The 22,594-nt window shown below is 53.2% G+C and overlaps 7 protein-coding genes across 7 annotated transcripts; 3 read left to right on the top strand and 4 right to left on the bottom strand.

The window, feature by feature from the left end:
* Positions 1–4,295: 4,295 nt before the first annotated feature.
* On the top strand, positions 4,296–7,405 carry pdeB (3',5'-cyclic-nucleotide phosphodiesterase PDE2; the record flags this gene model as incomplete). The annotated part of the gene is made up of 2 exons (XM_020202532.1): positions 4,296–5,301; positions 5,370–7,405. The coding sequence occupies 2 exons, from the start codon at positions 4,296–4,298 to the stop codon at positions 7,403–7,405; spliced, it is 3,042 nt and encodes a 1,013-aa protein (XP_020057379.1).
* Positions 7,406–7,970: 565 nt separating this feature from the next.
* ASPACDRAFT_77891 (SelT/SelW/SelH family protein) lies at positions 7,971–8,902 on the bottom strand. Its single transcript, XM_020205067.1, has 3 exons — positions 8,611–8,902; positions 8,287–8,482; positions 7,971–8,177 (listed from the first exon to the last, which is right to left on the bottom strand). The coding sequence occupies exons 1-3, from the start codon at positions 8,818–8,820 to the stop codon at positions 8,023–8,025; spliced, it is 561 nt and encodes a 186-aa protein (XP_020057378.1). The 5' UTR covers positions 8,821–8,902; the 3' UTR covers positions 7,971–8,022.
* A 784-nt stretch (positions 8,903–9,686) lies between these two features.
* Positions 9,687–10,138, bottom strand: ASPACDRAFT_42537 (guanine nucleotide-binding protein subunit gamma; the record flags this gene model as incomplete). The annotated part of the gene is made up of 3 exons (XM_020201118.1): positions 9,687–9,749; positions 9,820–9,877; positions 9,987–10,138. 3 exons carry the CDS (start codon positions 10,136–10,138, stop codon positions 9,687–9,689), a joined length of 273 nt encoding a protein of 90 aa, XP_020057377.1.
* Positions 10,139–12,277: 2,139 nt separating this feature from the next.
* Positions 12,278–15,729, top strand: tif32 (putative eukaryotic translation initiation factor 3 subunit EifCa; the record flags this gene model as incomplete). The annotated part of the gene is made up of 4 exons (XM_020203493.1): positions 12,278–12,319; positions 12,464–12,688; positions 12,763–15,137; positions 15,192–15,729. The coding sequence occupies 4 exons, from the start codon at positions 12,278–12,280 to the stop codon at positions 15,727–15,729; spliced, it is 3,180 nt and encodes a 1,059-aa protein (XP_020057376.1).
* Positions 15,730–16,379: 650 nt separating this feature from the next.
* Positions 16,380–18,580, bottom strand: ASPACDRAFT_117753 (uncharacterized protein). The gene is made up of 2 exons (XM_020196096.1): positions 17,498–18,580; positions 16,380–17,435 (listed from the first exon to the last, which is right to left on the bottom strand). Exons 1-2 carry the CDS (start codon positions 18,214–18,216, stop codon positions 16,847–16,849), a joined length of 1,308 nt encoding a protein of 435 aa, XP_020057375.1. The 5' UTR covers positions 18,217–18,580; the 3' UTR covers positions 16,380–16,846.
* Positions 18,581–18,680: 100 nt separating this feature from the next.
* Positions 18,681–19,929, top strand: ASPACDRAFT_117751 (peptide alpha-N-acetyltransferase complex B subunit NAT3). Its single transcript, XM_020196095.1, has 3 exons — positions 18,681–19,079; positions 19,145–19,376; positions 19,460–19,929. Exons 1-3 carry the CDS (start codon positions 18,911–18,913, stop codon positions 19,629–19,631), a joined length of 573 nt encoding a protein of 190 aa, XP_020057374.1. The 5' UTR covers positions 18,681–18,910; the 3' UTR covers positions 19,632–19,929.
* ASPACDRAFT_77887 (MCT family MFS transporter) lies at positions 19,907–21,984 on the bottom strand. The gene is made up of 2 exons (XM_020205066.1): positions 21,366–21,984; positions 19,907–21,307 (listed from the first exon to the last, which is right to left on the bottom strand). The coding sequence occupies exons 1-2, from the start codon at positions 21,548–21,550 to the stop codon at positions 20,179–20,181; spliced, it is 1,314 nt and encodes a 437-aa protein (XP_020057373.1). The 5' UTR covers positions 21,551–21,984; the 3' UTR covers positions 19,907–20,178.
* Positions 21,985–22,594: the final 610 nt, after the last annotated feature.

Here is a 22,594-nt window from a genome sequence, read left to right as displayed (position 1 = left end):
CTAGGGACCTGGGTTCCAGTCAGTACCGTACCGAATCTGCCGAACAAAATAGGCAGCAGGGATGTTTGTCGGCAGGATCAGGATCCTAGAAATTCCACCTGTATGCAGAAAATACATAGGTAGAGGATGTACGGTGCAGTAAATTGAATGGAACCAGTAGAAAAGTGGGTTCGGTCAATTGGCCGCCGCGAAACCGAAATATAATTCCGGGAAATCCAGCCTGACGATCCCTTGAGACATAACGCGCGTTCATGTCTTGCATATGGTCGACTGGGCAGTATAGTATTCCACACTCAGGTTGTGTGGACTGCTAAGTCAATCTAGTGTAGTATGCCTGACTGAATACAGTAGCTGTTGACATATGAAGTACTATTTAAGTAGGGTTGAGGAAGGGTGAGGTGTATTACTATCCGGTGTTAGACTTGAGACAGATAAGACAGGGTCGTCGTCGTTGTTGTTGGGCAGCAGCAGCAGCAGCAGCAGCAGCAGCAAGAACAGCAGTGGTCGAAGCTCCTTGCATAGAACTGTCCCCGTCCCGCCCAGTGGATTTCACCTCTCTCTGTCTCTCTGTGTCACCGTATGTATGTCTCCCTTCTCTTGCTTTCCCTGTCTATCTTTGCCTTTATCATGATACCCATAAGAAAATACACATGATGTTGCGACCATCAGCCACCTATAAATCTCCTCCTCTCAAATTGAAGGCAAGAAACCCCGAGAGTATCGGTCGAAGGAGCCTTTCTCCCTTCTTGTCAGCCCCAACCCTCACCCGCGGTTCCAAGGCGGACGGATCTGCTTCCCATTGTTGGAATTATGTACCAAAACATCAAATCACATCATGGACGTTGGTCGACGTCACTGCATGGTTTGCCACTCTTATACGGTATCGTTTCCATTTGTCCCCTCAGATGCGAACTGCAGAGGACCGTTGAACGAACATAGGTTGAAAACCCCTTTAAGCCAAGGTCAGAGTATGGTGACCATGTGTGTATGTGTGTGTGGTGCGTGTGGAATGGAAGTTCTAGAAGACCTGCCAATGACTCGCGGCATTTCCCCCTCTGATTCATGCGCTTACACGCGGGGATCGACCACACGTTCGATCACTAGACTAAGTGCTGTAGGTTCTATGCATGGGATGGGGGGGGAGGGGGGGAGGGGGGGGGAAGGGCGTTGATGTAATATCAATTCTTTCAAAAAGTTTAGTCTAAGGAAAAGGGAAGGGAAAAAAAACCCTGGAGTTTAAATATGGAGAGTAGTCGAGAGAAACTCCAATGATGATGATGATAATGATGACCGAAAGGCAAGTGGTTGTGTTGTGCCCGCTGCAGTGCCCGCTGCCCACTGCCCACTCTGTTCAAGAGAGAGGCCAGAAAGTCAAAGCCTCATTTTAATTAAATTAAGTGGTGCGATGGAATCCCTTTTCCTCCACTCATTTTCCGCCCGGGAGATTCTAGAAGAGCACGACACGAACTAATGAGATGGCTTGCTTAAGCGTCATTCACCCCACTCTTTTGCTCTCTCTCTCTGTGTGACTGTGGGTGTGCTTACAGCTGTGTGTATTCTTTCTTTTTCTTTGGGGGGGTTTTTTTTTTCAATTTTAGTATCTCCCCCCCCGTCTTGGTTGTTGCTCAGTGTTCCAGTTGACTGCTGCATTGCACTTCTTGTTCTTTCCCGTTAGGTTCCGATTTATGAATATCTGGAATTATACTGTATGGATATATTTATGGATATATTTAGCTAGTAAGATATTAATCAGCGTCATTCTCAGCTCCTGCTCCTGCTTCTCCTCCTCCTGCTCCTCCTCCTCCTCCTCCTACTTACCCCATGATGAACTAGACCCAACCCGACCGGACCTGAACGAGGCCAGGGAGTGGGGGGAGAAGGGCCGATCGTATACACGGAGGGAATAGTTCTGTCGTTGGGACGGGGGGCCGATGCTGTTTTTGGTTTAAGTACAAGTACAGCACCACCACCATCACCAGCAGCCATGGCCACGAACCTGGCTGAATGTACGGAGTAAGTAAGGTAGGGTAGTGAAATTAGTCAATCAGGCCAATTGTCTGGCCCCATCGGAGTTGTTCTCTGACGACGCCCGCAGCCGCCGCCGCCGGGTGCCGCGACCTTCTGGAAGACCGAGCGAAGGGTAGAGGAAAACCAAAAGAAGGACGGGAAGAAGCAAATCATGAGCATGAATGAGCTTTTAGTATACTTGGTACTTCAAGATTACTACATATGTATGGATGTATGTACAGTACTAACTATACAAGTGGGTTATCTATCTGTCTCTCTCCCTCCCTCTCTCTCTTTCTCTCTCTCTCTCTCTCTCTCTCTCTATCGCTCTTCCATCCATTTACGCACTTCTTTTGGTTCAAACCCTGGATTCGCTAGCCATTTAATTTCCAATCCAACAACGTCGTCATTGCTCTCTTCCCTCCAGTCTTCCTCTCTCCACCCCCGTACAACTACTAAAAAGTAATCTAACCAAATCTCTCTCGCCCCCTTCTTTGCCTGAAGGTCTGGAACTGACTTCCCGTCCTCTCACTCTCACTCTCACTCTTCTCATCTCTTTCCTCTATTCCTCTTCTTTCTCTTTCTTCTTATTCTCTTTCTCTCTTCTCTTTCCTACTCTTCAAATTCCCACCCCTCTTTCGATCTCCACGAGGACTAAGTTAAAGATTACATCTACCATTACCACCTCCTCTCCCCACAACTTGTCCCCTTTGTGACGTCTCCTCAACCCACACGATTCGATCGCCCTCTTCCCCTCCTCTCCAATTGTTCCCTTACCTCGATCTCTGATCTCTCTCATCTACCTTATTCTTCCCCTCCTTCTCCATTCTTATCAATCAATCAATTACCTTACAATTTAATCAATTATCAGAGAGAGCCCATCGGCAGTTGATTCCCACAGCTACTGCTGCCCCGTCCCCTTCTCGTTACCTAATCCTTTATCAAGAGTACCCGTGCGGCCCCTTCGTCGGTCCCGATCGATCTTTGGCTTGCTCTGGCTCTCTTGTCTCTCTCCACCCTGTCCGTCCCTTCACTGCCTGCTCCAATCTCTCTTTCTCTCTTCCTCCCCTTCCCTCTTGCTCTCGCTCTCTCTCTCTCTCTCTCTCTCTTCCCCCCCCCCTCCCCTTCTGCTTTTCTCTTTGGTTTCCTTCTCTTACACTAACACACTCTCCACACACTCTCACCCATATACAAACTCATCCACACTCTCTCATTGTTCACACTTTCCTATATCTACTACCAACCAACCTTTTATTCTTCCGTGTCTGTCTCCGCCTGGCCGTGTCCGTGGCCCACCATGACGCCCTAAGATTCGCCCTATTTCCTGGGTTCGCCAATCTCCTCCCTTCTCTGTAGCCGAATCTTGCATGTGTTGCGATTTCGGTGGCTCCCCCTTCGGGTCGACTTGGTTCGGGCGCCATTTTCCATCATCGGTGACGAACCTACCTTAAACCGCAGCCCGCGAACAGACCACTATCCATCCACTGGCAATTGCCCGTCATTCAATCTTTTACTCAAACTGTCCTTCGACTTCCTCTATTACTTTGGATCTTTTGATTCTTGGTGTTTGGGCTTCTTCCTCCGCCTATCTATTTTTATTCTTGCCTTGAGAGATTTTCTGGAAACCTGTGAATGTGAGTGAACAAAAGCCAACGGGTTGTATGCACGGGTGGCAACCATAGCCGACCGCCAGCTGGAGGTATGCATGCGGTTGGGTGCAAAGCGACCTGGATTGTCTCACTTGCGAGTCTCCTCGCCCCTCCTGCACCTCCCTCCCGCAGGAAGGGCTTTCATCGACCGTGTTCCTGCTGGTCCGCGCTGCAGCGAACAAATCTATTGTTCGAGTCGCGCCGCAGATGACGCTGGTTCGTCGCCGCTATAGCCTGTCTGGGTTGCTGCCTCTCACTCCCTGTCGGCTCTGGTCGTCGCGTGCATACACCGCACCCTGTGTATCCCTGATCTCGACGTTTCGCTGACGCAAGAAAACAGAACCCAGCATAGAGTGACTTGATCCTGCAGTCTATAGCCCGCCCTTCTTTTCGCCTCACACAACGTTCCTTCGCTTCATTCATCTCAGTCTTCCGGCCGTTCGTTTCGCCTCGAGATCCCCTCTCCCACCTCTATTACCACCATCCCCCCCATTCGCAGTTCACATCTACCATATGAGCTCAAGTCTGGATCGGCTTCGCTACATCTTCCTCCCTTTTTCTCATTCCTGCGACTACACCGAGACCTGACCCTCGAAGCCGAGACTCTGGATGATGGGCACCACGATACCTAACGACACCATGGATCGCATTGACTGTTCTGCCATTTACATCGATCATCGCGTCAGGTCGGAGCGATGGGTTGATCACAACACCCTGGACCCTGTAACGGACCCGGATGCGCAAGCCCTCCTGCTCGAAGAACCGGAGTCGCTTCGATCGGACGTCCGAGTGCTGTTGGGGGTTTGTAAACGTATCTATCTCTGTCAAGCCGGCGCCTCGATCGCAACGAAACTAGCCGAGTTGAGCGACGGCGCGGGTAGCAAATATATGCCGATTTTTGCATTTTTCGACATAGATCTGCACGGAGAAGAACCGACCCTACATCGCCGCCGAGCGAGTCGTGGCTCGTGGGCAGACGTATCGCCTCCCTCGCCCGCGTCGCTGCGCCGTGGATTCACCTTTTCCTCGAACTGGGAGGGGGCATATGATCTGAAATTGCTGTCCGGATTATCAACCGACATCCAAGTGCAGGATTTGCCCAATTTGATCGTGCCTGTTGCCATCCTGCGCCCTCCGTCCGGCGACCTTACCAGTGCCCCTAGCGATCAACCAACTAGTATATCCACCCTTCCCGACCCGCAACACATTTCCAAATGTCTGGATGCCGGTGCTGTCGACGTCCTCGTAACCCCGCTGGACAGCTGTCGAGCGCAAGCTCTGGTTGTCCATGCTTACCGGACCCGTAAAACTGCCTTGCGAGAATCCGCGCGCTTCCTGTCGAGGAAGAAAACGCGAAAGTACTCGTGGGTGGGGGTGCACGATGAGCAGCCTTATGCTTACCTGCGAGAGGCGATGGTTTCCAAGCTTATGAAAGGCATTTGCAATCCAGAAGAGGTCATTGAAGAGTTTCAGGACCGCGAGTTAGATGTACGCGCAGAGCGCGCAGAACTCGTTAGAGAACAAATCGGACAATGGAGCTTCACCGCTCACGGGTTCTCTGACGATGAGTTGGTCCTGGCAGCCTTTGAGATGCTTCAACATGCTTTAAGCGTGCCTGACTTGGGAAAGTGGCAACTGACACCGGGTAAGTGCATGGCCTTTTCCTGCAGATTTGTCAAAAAGCCCTGCCAGCTGATCAATGAACTTCTCTAGGTGAACTTCGGACGTTCCTCCTTGCCTGCCGAGCCTCCTATAATTCCTTCGTGCTATACCACAATTTCCGCCATGCCATAGACGTTCTGCAGTCCGTCTTCTGCTTTTTGCTCCATATAGGCGCGCTGCCTCCTTATCGATCGGTCGGCCCGGCATCGGGCGACAAGTGCCCGATTGCAGCCCTGCTCATGCCGTTTGATACCCTGACCTTGCTGATTTCTGCGATTGGTCACGATGTCGGTCACCCGGGCGTAAACAACTTTTTCTTGGTCAAGCTGAATGCCCCCTTGGCTCAACTCTATAACGACAACTCCGTCTTGGAGGCGTTTCACTGCGCCGCCTTTTCCCAAATCCTGCGTCGGTACTGGCCAGCCGCTTTCAAAGATCGCCAGCTCCGCAAATTGCTGATCAGCTCCATCCTAGCAACGGATATGGGCGTTCACCAGAAGTTCATGGAACGATTAGGGTCGCTGCAAGAGCGGTTTCATGAGAATGATTGCACCACGGACGGGTGGAAGCCGCAAGATCTGGAGCTTTACAAGACCCTCGTGTGCGGTCTGCTGATCAAATGTGCCGACATCAGCAATGTGGCGCGGCCGTGGGATGTTGCAGAAAAGTGGACCCAGATTCTACAGGAGGAATTCGCCAATCAGGGCGAAATGGAGAAAGAGGTGGGAATGGAGACTGCTTTATTTGGCGGGCCCCCAGAGCTCGGGAACATCTACAAACTCGCCACCGGCCAGATTGGCTTCATGTCGATCTTTGCGCTACCTCTGTTCGAGGGGGTATCGGATATCCTTCCCGACTTGAAATTTACGGTGGACCATATTCGAGGAAACCAGTTCAGATGGCATATGCTTGCCGATCGAGAGAAGAGCCGACAAACACTGTTATTAGATTTGCGTCCAGATGAGGTGGTTTCGCCGCGCACGCAGAGTCCAATTCGAAGTCTCAAGGGTATGCGCGCCCCGGTGGCAACCCCGGGCCCTGACGCTCTGGTCAAGCCCGCCTTTCCTACCAGCGAACCTACCCCGCGGTCCGCTCCGGACGACTACTTCGGGGCCGTGCACTCGCCCGTGAACTCGGATGAACCACCCAGTGACTACAATGAGAACAACATCAGCCCCGTGGTATCACCGGATACACCTGGTCCGTCTATGGACATCACAGGCAGTCTATTCCCAACGGAGATAGACTCACGCAAATCCTCCGGTGTTGTGCCCGATCATGCAACGGTGTCCACTCCCGGAGAATCACGCACCGGTAGCCATGACCTCTCCACCACGCCTTCAGCACGGGCGAGTGAGACATTCGACGGAGCCTCGGACACAAACCGCTCGTCGACCGACCCGACCATGATGGCCACAGTTGTCCTGGCTAATTCGTCCGCCACGAATGGCGGGGCGTCCGGACCATCTAGTGCCCGCAACAGCTCGATTGAAGGCGTGGCGGAACGACCCAGCAGTTCACGACAAGCCCCTACCGGGTGTCGCCGTCGCCATGCGAACACTGGCTCATCTGGACGCACGTCTGGCCTATCGAGCTCTCAACGGAACAGCTGCACTCGGACCCACAGCGTCAGCACCTACAGCAACAACATGACCCCGATCTCTCCGGCTACCAATGCGACCAGCTTCCTGACGGTGGACAGTGACGAGAAAGGATTTGCTCGGGAAAGTGTCAGCCGGAGCGACAATGAAGAGTGGAGCCGGGCCAGTATCCGACCTGCGACTTCCAATCATGAGTCTACCGGTACCGTCTACCCGGTCAACCGTCGGGCATCTGACCCACACACGTACGACGCTGGGAGCAAGCACTTGGGATCGCCTGCGGGCAATGGCACCGGCAGCTCTGGGCAATCCACGACGACCGCGGGCAGCTCCAAACAAGATGGACGAGGTCGTCCTTGGGGCGAGCCTGGCGAGCGTCACTCGGGCCCCTTCAAACTGGTAAAACGACGGAGTCGTCTCCGACTGGCATTCTGGCGACGCAAGCCGCATCATTCGCACCAGCACGAGCTGAGTGGCGAGACCTGACACGATCTTCTGCTTCTTTGGCGTTATTCTGCGATTTGATTTCAAGGTGTTCATGGAAAATCAGGGGGGAACTTGGGTTATGGGCATACGGTGACATTCAGCTGATGACTTTGGATTTACGATGGATTGCATGATTTGACGACACGGATTGGTGATACGGGGCGGTTGGGCTCAGTGTCTCTGCTTGCACAGAGGCTTGGGTTCGTGACCCCCCGATATTTGACGATCTTGACGATATGCTAGTATTGGAGGGACCTGTGCCTTCCGGTGCTGGCATGCGAGGGTACTTAGTGTAAACCCTTGCGAACTGCCTTCACTTAACATTTCTTTTCTGTTACTTCTGACCATTGTCTGGACCAAATCTTTTTTTTTCTACATTTATTTATGTTTTTATATTATACAAGAGGACACAGGCTCATGGATATTTGGGGCACCATTAGAGTCGGGGGCGTGAGATGGCGTTTATAAGGAGGAGGAGGGAGGACTTGTGCTCTTTATTGTATTGCATGACAATGGATATTCATTCCTCGATTGGTTTACTTTCCACTTTCTTGCCGTTATACCTTTTTCCGAATTGATTGAGACTCTGATACTACTTATATATGATATAGATTGGTCTATTGACATTCCTCACACTTCTCCTTTTCCTGAGTTTCTTCTTGTTGCTGCTCCTGCCCCAGCTCGCGGGCCTTCCTCAATGCCCGATCGGTATGTCCCAAATCCCGCCCGGGATCCACCACATTCCGCACGAGGGATTTAAGCACCTTGACTTCTTGAAGGTTGTCAGTCTCCAGCTAACAGTTCATCCATCCATCCCCCGTGAGGGTAGATCAACACATCCCCGCCATGGGGGAAAGGGAAGGCAAGAAAAAAAAACGTACCAGGAAACCCGCCATCCCGCTTCCGATCCCACAGCACCGTCTCGGTGATTGTATCGGCCTGTCCGTTCCCCTCTGCCTCCTCCCCCGCCCACCCGCGCCGATGATACAGCGTCACCGTGAAGACACCCCCCGTCGCCGGCTGCAGCGCCACCTCGCCCAGCTGCGTCGAGAACGTCGAGAGGAGTTCCTGCGCGAACTGTTCCCCAACATTCCCCGGGGATCACCGCCCGGGGATCAATCAGGTTAGCGGTTGTTCGGGAATTTGAGACGTGGGGTGGAAGGGTGAGGGTGAGGGTACGGGTGAGAGGGTTAGGGAGGGCGTACGTATGCGGCGCGGAGCATCCATTTGCACTGCGTGCAGTATTGGATTGTTAGGCGGGGGTGGTGCAGGTGCAGTTGTTGGCCTTGGTGGTGGTGGTGCTGCTGCTGCGGTGCAGAGTCCGGGGTTGCGGTGGGATTGGCGGCTGTGGTGAGTTGGTCTTGGGGGACGGAGCTGGCGTTGGGGGTGGGGGTGTGTTGTGGGAGGGAGATCATTTTTCTTAATCTTCTCTTCTCTCGTTTTGGGTTCTCTTTGCGGGGGAATTATGGTTTTGGTGAGATAGAGGGTTGGGTGAGGATATCGGGATGAAGTGTGGTGGTTAGAGTAGGTGGATGCAGTGGGAGGATGATGAACTAACTAGTAATTGATGATGTCAGCGGGTGGAGTGTAGCTCAATCTACTGCATGAAATCGGAGATTTCATACTCTAGAACTGTCATGTCAAATATACTAAAACCCATCTCACACTACAGTAATACTCATTAACTAGCCCTGCAAATCTATATTACAAGAAACAGGCTCACTCCCACTGCCGCTGTCAATCCCGGCTTTTGCTTCTTTTTTTTGGCCTTGCATGCAACTCCTCCTAAACCCGTCATGGAAAATCTCACGGCTGAACATAGGAAATATGGATCCAATAAAAATTCACTGATGGAAAAAAAATCGCAATGGGAACGGAAAATATGTCGAGCTGGCTGAGTATAGATGACCGACAAAAAGTATTTAGAAAAAGACACCCTGACTAATAGATCTGATTGTGATTTGGCTTGGTTGTGTCGGCCGGTCGGATGTCGAGAACAGTGCATACGCGCGCATTGAAGTATCGGTCCTCCTTCCGTCTTTGTCGTTGGTTGTCATTTGTCGCACTCGACCGGCATCCAAGCAAAGTCGCAGATTAGGTCCACATTTTAAGTCGATGATAGGGTGACGGTGAAGATGAATTAAATAGTCGAGCAGAAGGTAGAAAAAAAAAGTCATCGCAGGAGGGGATATTAAAGAAAAAGAGAACGCCGTAAGTCGGCCATCGATCGGCGGGTTGAGAGTTCAGAGTCGATAGAGATTATTGACAGTCATGGGTTCCATTACATGACTGTGCAGCAGCCGCCCTGCTGCTGAGGGGCGTATGGGTCTTCCCGCTTGTCGACCTGCGCGCGCTGTAGTTAGCGACCGTGCCAATTTGCCAAATCGAATGCCGCATGAGAGTAGATCGCATACCTGACCCCATACGGATGGTACCATAAAGTCGCGGGTGTTGTTGCAGTAATTAATCAGACTGTGGAATGCGATTGTGGTTAGTGATTTGTCATGCTCACGGTGTGGGGGCCCTTCTTGCGGTCGGGTTTGGGGAGGGGAAGGAAAGAAAAGGGCAGGGAAAGGCGTACGACAAGGCGGCTTCGGAGACCTTGACGCGGGGACGGTCGAGATCCTCCTTTAGACGGGCATTGAGCTCTGTCAGGCGACGGTACTTGAGATCGGCCACACTTTGCTTCTTGTTCTTGACATCACCACCGGATCGGAGTTCGTAGGCTGGCATTTTGACAGATTGAGGGAGGCTTAATGTTTCAAATCGGTCGGTCGGAAATGTGAACTGGGCGAGCGATCAAGAGACGGACTCCGGCAATAGTCGAGGGTCTGATCAGTCGAATGGGACTCGCGCTGACAAAGGACAAGACGGAGCGATGGAATGAGGGATCGATAGAGTAGTGGTGGGATTTGCGAATGGCAGCCGGAAGTGAGAGGTCGGAGTCGCTGTTAAGGTTTGCGGTCGGCGCGGTGCAGCAGCTGTAAGGGGAGAGGAAGAAAGACGGAAGGATGAGGATGAGGAGGAGGAGTGGTGGTGGTGGTGGTGGTGGTGGTAGTAATAGTGGGAGGCTGTGCGGAATAAGGAGAGAGGCAGACCACCAAGCACTGGCAGTAGCAGCAGGAGATTTAATGAGCGAGCTTCGCGGGAGGGGGTGGTGTGGAGAGTGGGGGAAGAGAAGCGAAGATAAGACAGCAGACAGACAGACAAGCCAGAGAGAGTCGACAAGAACTGTAAGGGTGGGAGGGAAAGCAGAGGGGACGACGATCCAACGGGGAAGAAAAGAGGGAAGAGAAGGAAAAGAAGGGAAGGGAAAGACGGAAGAGTAAGTAAGAAGAGGTAAGGTAAGAAGAAGAGAGAGAGGGAGGGAGAGAAGAGAGGTTTAGTTAGTAGTAGTTCAATTGCTAGTCAGTTCGCTGGTGGGCAATTTGGGACTTTGGGAACAAAGCTCGGGGAAGGAGAACAAGCAGGAAGTGGACGAAGTGGAGAGGGGGAAAAAGAGGGCAAAGAGGGAAAAAAGGGAAGGAAGTTTGGAGCTACACCCATTTCAACATAGTATTAATAGGGGAGGAGGGGATAATTTATCCATCTTGAATATGAATAATAACGTACTCTATTCACCATCCATCCTGCCAATCTTACGACTCACTACCGCGATTTTACCTAGCGCTTAACAAACAAGACCCCCAACAGGCATGAGAGACAATCACTTCGAGAAACCAAAAATTTCAATCGAACAATTAAACAATTGGTGGTGGTGATGGAGTGTTTCTGGTGTTTCTGGTGTTTCTATAATTCGGAACCCAAACGGCGCGGTTGAATCTAATTTCCCGTCTAGTCTGGTTTGGCTCCTCTTTTTTTCCTCTTCTTACCCTCCTTCACCCCTGAAGCAAGAACCGACGAAAATGAGGTACCAGACCAGAGACACCCACTTCGTCATGCTCCAGCTCTTGTCCCTGATCACTACTGATCACTGATCACTGAACCAAATCCAAATCACGATCATCGGATCCTCATGCCATGATGGGGTCATCAATCGGACGTATGAGTCTGAGCCTCACGTGCAGCTGGGGGCTTGACAGTTAATCCGCTGCACAGACTGATCAATGGACAGACACATCAATCCTGAAAGCTTGATAGCTCTGATGGCGACTGGCGACCGTACCAGCTGGCGCTCTGTCGATCGGAGCTCCTGCTCGGTCGACACAAAGGATGAGGAAGTTTCTCGAGTACAAAATACGAGTACTCAGTTCACACACTCCTGTGCCTCCCTCCCATGGGTTCCGCTCCATTCATCCATTCATCCTATTATGATTGTTCGAGCTCTAGGAAGAATGCGGGTGGCCCAGGCTGTGGAGGACGCGGCTCGATGAGCCTCCACCACCACCACCATTGTTATCACCACTACCACCACTATGCCAAACACTCTTATCAAGGGCATTACAAATTATCCTTATGATTCGCATGGTAGAAGAATATACAATCGTAACTAGCACACTGTCGTAGGATGTAGAGCGCGTCTCGATAGCGGCGGGCGCTTGGGGATTTGATCACGTGATTTCAGCAGTCCCAGTCGCTTAACCCAAAGTGGGCAAATCTTGGTTTTTTTCGCCGGCTCTCGCACAACGACGGCCCTCAACCACAGCCTCTGTCTTGTCCTCCCTCTCCTCCTCCTCCCTCCTCCTCCCCCCCCCCCATATTTCCCACCGGCTTGTGTCGTCTTGGGTCATTTCGCCGACCGTCGCGTGGCAGCCTTTTTCACCTCAGGCTTTTATCGCCCTCGACCTCTGCTGCCCGCCCGTCGTTGTGCGATCCACCTTTCTTACATCTATCAACAACTGATCGTGTTTCTCACCTACTACATCGCCCATCATGCCGCCGCCACCCCATATCAAGCCTGAAAATGTCCTCAAGGTACGCGCTGTCAACCGGGAAGAGGTCGGAGACAATCTTGGCTCGGGAAAACAAATGAAGAAAAGGACCAGACGGGACAAAGGAAGATGACGAGGATGATTGGAATCAGTGATGGAATATCAACTAACGGTTGGTCGTCTGTAGAGGGCTCAGGAACTCATCGCCGTGGGTCAGGCCCCCGCCGCCCTCAACGTCCTTCACGAACATGTCACCTCCAAGAGAACGCGCAGCACTCCCATCGTCTCGCTCGAGCCCGTCATGCTCCTCTTCGTTGAGCTGTGTGTCGATCTCCGCAAGGGCAAGTCCGCCAAGGATGGTCTTTACCAGTACAAGAACATCGCCCAGAACACCAACGTCGGCACCATCGAGGTAGGATCGCCTGTCGTATCTACCACTAGGCCAAAGACTGACTGAAGGGGGAAATTTTTTTGGGTGTTGTATAGGTGGTCTTGAAGAAGTTCATCGAGCTCGCCGAGAAGAAGGTCACCGAGGCTCAGGCCAAGGCCGACGAGATCCAGTCTTCCCTGGAATCCGCGGCTCCCTCCTCCAACGTCGACGATCTGGAGGCTATCGAAACCCCCGAGACCATTCTGCTGGCCACCGTCTCCGGGGAACAGTCCCGCGACCGTACCGACCGCGCCGTCGTCACCCCATGGCTCAAGTTCCTCTGGGAAACCTATCGCACCGTGCTGGAGATCCTCAAGAACAACGCTCGTCTGGAGGTGATGTACCAGACCACCGCTCTGCAGGCCTTCCAGTTCTGTCTCAAGTACACCCGCAAGACCGAGTTCCGCCGTCTGTGTGAGCTTCTCCGCAACCATGTCCAGAACGCCGCCAAGTACTCCACTCAGATGCACGCCATCAACCTCAGCGATCCCGACACCCTCCAGCGTCACTTGGATACTCGCTTCCAGCAGCTGAACGTTGCCGTTGAGCTTGAGCTCTGGCAGGAGGCTTTCCGCAGCATCGAGGACATCCACACCCTGCTGAGCCTGTCTAAGCGTCCCGCCAAGAACGTCATGATGGCCAACTACTACGAGAAGCTGGCCCGCATCTTCCTCGTCAGCGAGAACTACCTCTTCCACGCCGCCGCCTGGAGTCGCTACTACAACCTGCTCCGCCAGTCCGCCGCGGCCCTTGCCGCTGGTCAGAGCACCAAGAAGGAGAACCCCTCCGTCAGCGAGGCTGACATGACCAAGGCTGCTTCTTTCGTCCTGCTGTCGGCCCTCTCCATCCCTGTCATCAGCACTTCCCGCTCCCGCGGTGCTCTCGTTGACGTCGATGAGGCCCGTAAGAACAAGAACACTCGCCTCACCAACCTGCTCGGTATGGCTCAGGCTCCCTCTCGTGCCATTCTCTTCAAGGATGCCTTGAACAAGGGTCTGCTGAAGCGCGTCCGCCCTGAGATCCGCGACTTGTACAACATCCTGGAGGTTGACTTCCACCCTCTGTCCATTTGCAAGAAGATCACCCCCATCCTCAAGCAGATCGGTGCCGACCCCGAGATGGAGAAGTACGTCCTGCCCCTGCAGCAGGTCATCCTCACCCGTCTCTTCCAGCAGCTGTCCCAGGTCTACGAGTCCGTCGAGCTCAAGTTCGTTTACGAGCTGGCTCAGTTCCCCGACCCCTTCCAGATCACTCCCTCTATGATCGAGAAGTTCATCATGAACGGTTGCAAGAAGGGCGACCTGGCCATCCGCGTCGACCACACCTCTGGTGTTCTCACCTTCGACACCGATGTCTTCTCCTCCGCCAAGGCCCTGCACTCCGGCAGCGCCGCTGGTTCTGCTGAGAGCGAGGTCGGCTCCGTCCAGCGTCTTCAGAACACCCCTGCCGAGATTGCTCGCCTGCAGCTTACTCGCCTGGCTAAGACCCTCCACGTCACCTGCATGTACGTCGACCCCTCCTACAGCGAATCTCGCTTGGAGGCCAAGCGCGCTGCTCTTGCCCGTGCTGCGGCCGGTGCTGCCAAGGAGCACGAGGAGACTCTGGCTCGCCGTGTTATCATCGAGAAGAAGAAGGAGGCTGCCACCGATGCTCTGCAGCGCAAGCAGCGCGAGGAGGAGACCCGCAAGCGCATCCGCACCCAGCAGCTCCAGGAGGCTGAGAAGCAGCGTCTGGCTGACGAGCAGCGCGAGCGTGAGAAGAAGCGCATTCAGGATGAGCAGGAGCGCATCCGCCAGCAGGAGCTCAAGAAGCAGCTGGAGGAGCTGAAGAGCGGTGTCAAGGGCATTGACATCAGCGAGCTCGACCTGACCGAGCTGGATGCCAACCGCCTCCGTGCCATGAAGCTGGCTCAGCTGGAGAAGGAGAAGAACGAGCTCAACGATCGTGTCCGCACCACCGCCAAGCGTATTGATCACTTGGAGCGTGCGTTCCGTCGTGAGGAACTCAAGCACATTCCCGAGGACTACGAGGCTCAGAAGAAGCAAGATATGGAGTTCTACGAGGCCCAGAAGGCCGAGACCCTCAAGGAGGCCGAAGACAAGCACAAGGAGGCTGTTGCCCTCAAGCACCGTCTCAGCCGCCTGGTGCCCCAGTTCAACAGCTTCCGCAAGGAGGTCTCCGAGAAGCGCCACGAGGAGTTCGAGAAGCGTCGCAAGGCCGCTGAGCGTGAGTTCGAGGCCAAGAAGAAGCAGCGCGTCAAGGAAGTCCAGGAGCGTCGCCGCCGTGAGAAGGCCGAGCGCGAGGAGGAGGAGCGCCGTCGCAAGGAGGAGGAAGAGCGTATCCAGCGCGAAGAGGAGGAGAGAGTGGCCCGGGAAGAGGAGCGCAGACGTGTTCTGGCCGAGGAGAAGGTCAAGCGTGAGGAGGAGAGAAAGTCAGTGTCCCTGTTAATTGTTCCTGGTGTTCATCTTACTAACCCTACCAATAGGAGACTCGATGAGATGGCTGCCAGACAGAAGCAACGTGAAGAGGAAGCTGAGGCCCGCCGGTTGGCCCGTAAGACTGGTGCTCCTGAACCCGAGCCTGCTGCTGCTGCCCCTGCTCCTACCGAGCGCACTGCTCCTCGCCTCAATCTGGCTCCTCGCACTGCTGCTGGTGGTGGTGGTGGCTGGAGAGAGCGCCAGGCCGCCAAGGAGGCCGCTGCTGCTTCTGGTGCCCCCAGCAGCGCCGCGCCCGCCGAGTCGGCTCCCGCGCCGCGGGAAGAGGCTCAGCCTCCGCGTCGCACGGGTGGTGGCTACGTGCCTCCTCACCTCCGCTCGGGCGGCAATGCTACCCCGGCCGCAGCTCCGGCTCCTGCTCCGGCTGCCTCGTCGGAGCGTTGGGTGCCCCGTCACGCCCGCGACTCCAGCTCTTCCCAGCAGCAGCCTTCCTCCCGCACTCAGACTCCTGCTTCCGAAGAGTCCAAGCCCGCCGCCTCTTCGGGTGGTAAGTGGGTGCCCAAGTGGAAGCAGCAGCAGGGCCAGTAGATATCCTCTTCCTACTAGCATGTTTTCTTTACTCTCTCTCATATGACATGACCGACTTTTGATCTTAAAAAAAAGTTTTCTCTTTTTTACTTTCTGGGAAAGAAGCAAGAACAAAGAAAAACCCAATCCTCTCGTTACAGAAAAGGGGCGTGTATTGTGTGTGTGTGTGTGTGTGCGCGTGCGTGCGTGCGTGATTGATATGATGATGATGACGATGATGAAACCATCTCTCCATCTTTATTTCTCCCTCTCCTAACTGTTCTCCTCCTCCCCCTTACTCACCCTCTTTCCGTACTTCCCTTCCCTCTCGGCCTTTTTGTCTCCTCTCCTTTTTCTTCTTCTTCTCCCTCTGACATAAAAGAGATACCGTCATGTCCTATTCCCTCTTCTTTTTCGCCCTCTACTACCACAACCCTAGGATATGAATTTTGTTTATTTTGAGAACAAAAAATTACGAATTCAGGGGAAACCGAATGCTCTTCTTCTTCTTCAACATAGTGTAGTTAGTCGTGTTTCTTGCTGTTGCCTTTTTTTTTATCCCTCCTGCTTTATCTAATTTGTCTTCTCTTCTCCGCTATACTGGGCATATCCAAATGTTGACTAGATGCATACATCTCAAGGGTGTCTTCCATATTTACTAAAACTTCTTTCTCGTAAGGTTTCTGGTGTAGATGCATTTATTGCCAACTGATTTCTTTATTTTGTATCTGCATCATTGCGTAAGATCGATGACATAAGAGCGACTGCAAGAAAAACCAAGTTCATTAATGAATCCTCCCAGGGAGGGAAAAGAGGACATAACCGATAGCGGAAAATCTAAAGATAAGAAACTTCGACCAGCGAAAGATAAGAAACAAGACCAAAAAAACAGGCTCTCAAGTAAATAAGTAAGAAGCTTATAGCATAGGGAGAAAAAAGGTAATGTCTATATACTTGATGAGGAGAAAAAAAGCAAGGAAAGAGGGAGGGGGTGATGCGGTGTGTCGTTGGGAGATAGGGGAAAGGAAGTAAGTAGGTCATGACACAGGTGCAATGATCTTTTTTTCTTATAAGGTGAGACGTTGGAGTTAGATCAAAGATATCTTTCTTTTGTATGTGCTTCCTTGAAGGAGGTTCATCATGCGGCAGCTACTTCGGCGCCAGGGGTAGCGGTAGCTCCAGCGGCTCCGAAGAGCTTCTCCCGCCATTCGCCGCAGACCGCCTCAAACCCACTGACCACGTCGCCGCAGACTCGGCCGGCTTCTCGGTCGCGGAGCCGCCGGTCCCAGTCCCCGCGTTCGATCCACCGCGTTCCTTCCTCGCGGCCCTCTTCTTCGCGGCGGAGCTCCGCCACCAGTTCCCGTGCGGACCGGAGTCGTCGCGAGGCGGTGGCGGTCAGTTGTCGGGATTCGTACAGCGTATCGCTCAGGCCCCGGAGGGAGAGGGTGATGTCGGATGTCTGCGAGATGAGACTCTGGAGGGAGACCAGCGGATTGAGGGCTGAAGACTGCGAGGGGGTGGTGGGCCGGGAGGAGTGACGGGGCTGGTCGGGGAAAGGGTAGGGGAGGTTAGGCAAGAGTTCTTCGTCGATGAGCGGGATGAGTGCATCAATGGCATCCTCCGACAGAAGCGGGAAAGGCGAGAAGAGGAGGGGGTGGATAAGGGTTTGGAGGGCCCGCGTTTGGTGTGTCAGATGCGAAGTGATGGAGGAGTGAGCGGTAATGAGTCTGGAGAAAATCTTGCGTCAGTCACACACTCCCACTCAACAGCAAGGGCTACATGAACGTACCTCATGGCATTGTTCTCGATGCCGCTCTGAGCGCCCAAATCCCGCAAGGCCTCCACCGCTCGTTGAATCACGTAGTCGTTCTCACTGCCGTTGTTCTCAATGCCTCGTCGAGCCAGACTCTCAATCTCCGCCATCTGTGTTTCCAGACTCGGGGGCATATCCGATTCCTCGAAGTCCGAGTCGTTCCCGTAGTCGGAGCCATCGTACTGCGACTCGTACCGGCGGTGTTGTCGCTGGGTGCCATTGCGCGTTCGGGGCCGCGGGGGTTGCAGCGTGGAATTCCGCTCCGGGGAGTACCCGGAGGACGGGGTTCGTGTACGATGGTTGTATGCAGCTTCGTCCTCGCTGTGGGTCGCGTATTGTGCGTGGTCGGGAACCCCGGTGTCCTGCCCGGAGGCGTAACCTCCGTAACCCCCTTCCTCCTCCTCCCATGCGTCGGCCAGCTCATCCGCTAAGTTGCCCAGGCCGCCTCCACCGGCCGCGCCGCCGAAGTCGACCGACATCCGGTGCGATTCATTGATGCTGTTGGCACGCTGCGGGCGGGAGTCGATAGGAGAGGGAGGGGCGGATGAACGAGGCGTACGAGGCGACCGAGGCGACTGATATGAATAACCGTTGGGAGCGTAGGTGCCTGGTGAAATAGGGTCGAAGTCGATGTTGGACGATCGACTCCGGGTATGGCGGTGAGATAAAGTCAGGGGTGGGGGTATGGACGGCATGGTTGCGGTCTCAATGAGCTGAAAATTGATTGAGGTTTGCAAGATATAAAATTTGTAAGTCTGATGTAGTAGCAAAAGGTCTATCCTCGAGCGAGTAGAAAAAAGTAGTCGTCTCAGAATTCGTCAAGTGGGCTGGGCTGGGGCGGGCTGCCACGGGGTAAACAACAGGGGAAAGTTAATATGGGCGGATCGCCGACCGCATCACCAGGATGAGTGAGGGAAAGAGGAAAAGACGAATGAGTGTCGAGGAATAAACAATGAAGGGAAAGCAGACAGTCAAAAGTCTTATGAATTGAGGAAATTTAGTCGTTAAGATAGGAGCATGAACGAGGGGAAGGGGAAGGGGAAGGGGAAGAAGGAGAAGGAGAAGAAAGTATGAATAAAGAAGAATAATATTGATGCCGAAAACAATAATCACTTAGTTTAATGCCTGCCTGTCCGCCTGCCTTCCGCCGCCCGCCGCCCAATTCTCTGCCCGTGACCGCCAAAAAGCCCCTCTGATTTCATTGCCCTCATTCCTTCCCCGCACCATTTCGAGAATTTGATTTGATCTCCAACAATACTGCAGCTACCTCTCTAACCTCAACATCCACTTCCATTCTCTCGCGTCTTCTACCTTCCTAACTCTCTCTTCCTCTCACATACAGATTCAATTCCTCCAAAAGCATTCCATCGACCAAAAAAAGCAGCCACAATGTCCTCCATCCGCCGCATGTCCCCAACGGACCTCCTCTCCCTCAATCTCACCAACCTCGACCCATTGACCGAAAATTACGACCTGGGCTTCTACCTGAACTACCTCATGCGCTGGCCCTCCCTCTTCAGCAGCGTCCAAGACCGTCAAGAAGGAATTGTCGGCTATAGTAAGCAACCACAAGATAAACACCCCCCACCCCATCAAAACTAACAGCACGCAACACAAAAACAGTTATGGGTAAACTCGAAGAACAACCCGCCCAGATGCGCCACTCGGAGCACTACACGCCCTGGCACGGTCACATCACTGTTCTGACCGTGGCGCCCGCATGGCGCCGCCTGGGCCATGCGCGCCGCCTCACCGAACGCCTCGAGCGGGGCTCCGATATCAACGACGCTTGGTTCGTGGATCTGTACGTGCGCGCCGGGAATAAGGTCGCGGTGGATATGTATAAGGGGATGGGGTGCGTATTTTTCTCCTCTTTCTGGATTTAGGCCATGGTGGTGGTGGTGGTGGTGGTAGTAGTGTGCTAACAATTCGGCACAGGTACTCGGTCTTCCGGCGAGTCGTGGGGTATTACAGTGATGATCCGTCGGGAATGTCGGAGACGGGCGAGGATGCGTTCGACATGCGCAAGCCGTGCAGTCGCGATAAGAACCTACAGCATGTTCGGGAGAAAGGGGAGGAGTTCTTGGTTGATCCGGTGGATGTTTCGTGATTTGGAGGTTGACAGGGGGCAGATTGGTATGGAGAAGGTTCTAGCCCTTGGCTCTTCCATGAGGGCGGCCGTGTGTAAGTTTTTGAGTGGGGAAGTTGCAGTAGCGAGAGATGTTTGTGCTTGGTTGTTTCCTTCGCAAAAGCTTGGTGTTTGGGCGTTGGCAAATTCGATTCGATCTAGATGGCTATAGTTATGAGACTGATTGTGTGAGACAACATCTTACAACTGTAATTAGTGGCTACAGTTCTATGCATGGACAAGGAAGCGAGTGGTACGGTAATCATATATGCATTTTGAGGTATGTATCGTAGGATGATGCTGCAAATGTTTCTTTTCCCCCACAAATGAAATCAAGTTTTGTTTTCTATAACGCCTGCTTTCCCGTTATGCAAATGAATGGCATGACCCAAAAACGTAATTTGGATGATACCAGCGTATTAAGATATGCTTCCTATAAGCAGAGTTCCACAGAAGATAATGGCAACATCCAAGTGCTCATAGCTAGTCGGCCTGCGGTGCTTCGCGTGTGATAAGGTAATCACGAGATTTAAGCCCGCACCAGTAAATGAGGACCAGTGCGAGTATACCGCAGGGCCGCGAAAATAGCAGAGGAGGTGATGAGGCAGCACCCAGTGAAGAGCTGCACGCCTAGATATTTCCCGGTGTTGCTGAGGATTGCGCCGCCGATGGGGGTGCCAATCAACAGACCGACTGAAGTCACAGCGAAGAGCATACCCAGACGAGTTCCCAGGTCACGGATGTCTTTGGTTATAGAAGCCATCACCACCGGAGGAAGAGAGACAAAGCCGCCAGAGCAGAGACCGTACAAGACGGACAGAATGATGATGCCGGGGACGTTGTGAACACCAATCCACGCGAAGGCCAGGATGGCAGTTGCCGTTGCAGCAGGCAGAAGCACGTTCATCGGTCCAATGTGGTCGGCAAGGAAGTTGGGGCAGATTCGACCGAAGGTCGAGCCCGCGTTCAGCATGGAAAGCAGGTAAAAGCCCAGATTGGCGTCGACGATCTTGGTGTCGATGGCATACGACTGGATGTAGAAGAGGAAGTTGTAGAATCCCAGGAAGCCTAGGAACATTCCGACGCAGAACATGGTGAAGACTGGCTCCTTGAACGCAGACAGCTGCACGAGCTTGCGCTTCTCTTTCGGAGGAAAACGCATGCGCATGATGCAGAATGAGATGCAGCAGGTCCCAAAGGAGAGAAAGCCCACGGCTCGAGTAGCCCATGCGAAGCCAGCCCGCCGTTGCAGCTGGTCGAACATGATGGGGTAAATCACGCCACCAATGCTGCTCCCCGAGGCGGCCAGTCCGTTTGCCAATCCTCGCTTCTGCTTGAAGTACTGGGGTAGGATGGCAACAGACGGAACGAACAGGCATCCAGCGGAAAGACCAAGTAGGATACCTTGGCACAAGATCAATTGCCAGAACTTGGTAGACAGACTAACCATCATAAGACTGAAGGGCAGCATGATGGTTCCGAACCCCAGGAGCGCACGGAAGTATCCTGCGTCAAAGAGAGGGCCTGTCACCACGCCGAATAGCATGAGGAGGAAAGCTTGCAGCGATCCAATCCAGGCGATCGAGGAGGAGGACATGTGCTTCAATGTATTCTCTTCATAATATGTCTGAAACGCGCCCCAAGTGTTGATCACTCCCCTAGGCAAGTCAGCAGCCCGCAAAGACTGGGGACATACTTTACGATAGTAGAACATACCATGAGTTGAAGAACAAGAACCAAGAACCTATCACTTGGATCCATGATATAAGTCCGGTATCGAAGGTCGGCTCTGGGGCTTTGTCGTCCGATGGAGAGACAGGGATTGTATGGCTGCCATTTTGATCAGTGGTGCTGGGAGACTCTGCGGAGACCTTCTCCTTCAGATCAGCATGGGTTCCCATCTTCCACCACGATTATTTGAGGATCGAGATAATCGTCGCGTGGAAGGTCAGCGCCAAAAGCAAGGTAGAGGGAAAGACCGACAGCGTTTGCAATCTTGACACGGCTACAGCAGACGTGTAGTGACACAAGTATGGAGGCCCCGCGAGCAAAGACCTGGCACTGCTGATCCCTTGAATATAAAACAATTGAGCAAAGGCTGAGTAGGTGGCAGCGAAGTATGATTAATAATGTAATTTTTTTTTCGGGAGCCACGCCCTAGGGACTAAGCTTGGAAGCTAGAAAAGTAGAAAGAAAAGCAGACTGCATTAGATGAAAAGCCGGTCCAGGGGTCCACTCGAATTTGGCTAAGCCGTGTTGACTCCAGCGTATTGGAGATGGTCAAACGACCAGTGAAGAGTGAATATGGGTGCCAATGGCCTGATGGCTCCATCAGAGGAGAGTATCCTACTGGACGTCCGGAGGGTGGGTTCCGGATATGAGGATGGAGACTCTTGCCGAGTAGGGAGGAGTCCTTACCCCAGGGCCCATCGACCACATCTTATCTCGGTGATAGCTGGCAATACTACTACTTGATGAAGGTCGAAGGGTTCGTCAGATGACAGAAAAGAGGGGTATGAACTATGACCCCAAGATCCTGATCCTGGAGAAGAGGAGACCTATAACCTTGTGCCGTCACTGCCGGGCGTCCGAATGGTTTTACTGTGGCCAAGATATGGCATGGAGCTCGTGCATTAGCAGGACGATCAAGGCGCATGTTTGGCGAGGAACAGGGGTCAGCAGCGTGCCGATTTATCCAGGCGGAGAAGGAGTTCTCGGAGTCTGAGGTTCTTCAATCTTGAGAATCGAGACTAGTCTGATTATTTTGAATTCTGACGCAGCAGGTTACACTGATTCCGTACCGGCACTGGCTGATAGAGGAAGGCCTGGTGGATCATGAGTCAATGAGTAAGGCCGCGGCACGAACCGACTTTTCAGTCCATCCACACACGCACGCACGCACACTTACATTTGCTCCACTTTCTTTCAACAGGCAGGTCATCCCG

Source organism: Aspergillus aculeatus, assembly GCF_001890905.1.
Source record: "Aspergillus aculeatus ATCC 16872 unplaced genomic scaffold ASPACscaffold_6, whole genome shotgun sequence".
Lineage (NCBI taxonomy): Eukaryota > Fungi > Ascomycota > Eurotiomycetes > Eurotiales > Aspergillaceae > Aspergillus > Aspergillus aculeatus.
The sequence above is the reverse complement of the archived record's forward strand: the minus strand, read 5'-3'. Positions and strand labels throughout refer to the sequence as shown.

What these genes read in the sequence shown, in the direction of transcription:
- ASPACDRAFT_77891 (XM_020205067.1), bottom strand. Translation starts at nt 8,820, where the DNA reads ATGATCTCCCTCCCACAACACACCCCCACCCCCAACGCCAGCTCCGTC. An exon ending in GGATGCTCCGCGCCGCATAC is followed by an intron (nt 8,483 to 8,610) that starts GTACGCCCTCCC and finishes GTTGGGGAACAG; the next exon opens with TTCGCGCAGGAACTCCTCTC. An exon ending in GCGGGATGGCGGGTTTCCTG is followed by an intron (nt 8,178 to 8,286) that starts GTACGTTTTTTT and finishes ACAACCTTCAAG; the next exon opens with AAGTCAAGGTGCTTAAATCC.
- ASPACDRAFT_117753 (XM_020196096.1), bottom strand. Translation starts at nt 18,216, where the DNA reads ATGCCGTCCATACCCCCACCCCTGACTTTATCTCACCGCCATACCCGG. An exon ending in ATCGAGAACAATGCCATGAG is followed by an intron (nt 17,436 to 17,497) that starts GTACGTTCATGT and finishes GATTTTCTCCAG; the next exon opens with ACTCATTACCGCTCACTCCT.
- ASPACDRAFT_117751 (XM_020196095.1), top strand. Translation starts at nt 18,911, where the DNA reads ATGTCCTCCATCCGCCGCATGTCCCCAACGGACCTCCTCTCCCTCAAT. An exon ending in AGAAGGAATTGTCGGCTATA is followed by an intron (nt 19,080 to 19,144) that starts GTAAGCAACCAC and finishes ACACAAAAACAG; the next exon opens with TTATGGGTAAACTCGAAGAA. An exon ending in GATATGTATAAGGGGATGGG is followed by an intron (nt 19,377 to 19,459) that starts GTGCGTATTTTT and finishes AATTCGGCACAG; the next exon opens with GTACTCGGTCTTCCGGCGAG.
- ASPACDRAFT_77887 (XM_020205066.1), bottom strand. Translation starts at nt 21,550, where the DNA reads ATGGGAACCCATGCTGATCTGAAGGAGAAGGTCTCCGCAGAGTCTCCC. An exon ending in TTCTTGTTCTTCAACTCATG is followed by an intron (nt 21,308 to 21,365) that starts GTATGTTCTACT and finishes TGACTTGCCTAG; the next exon opens with GGGAGTGATCAACACTTGGG.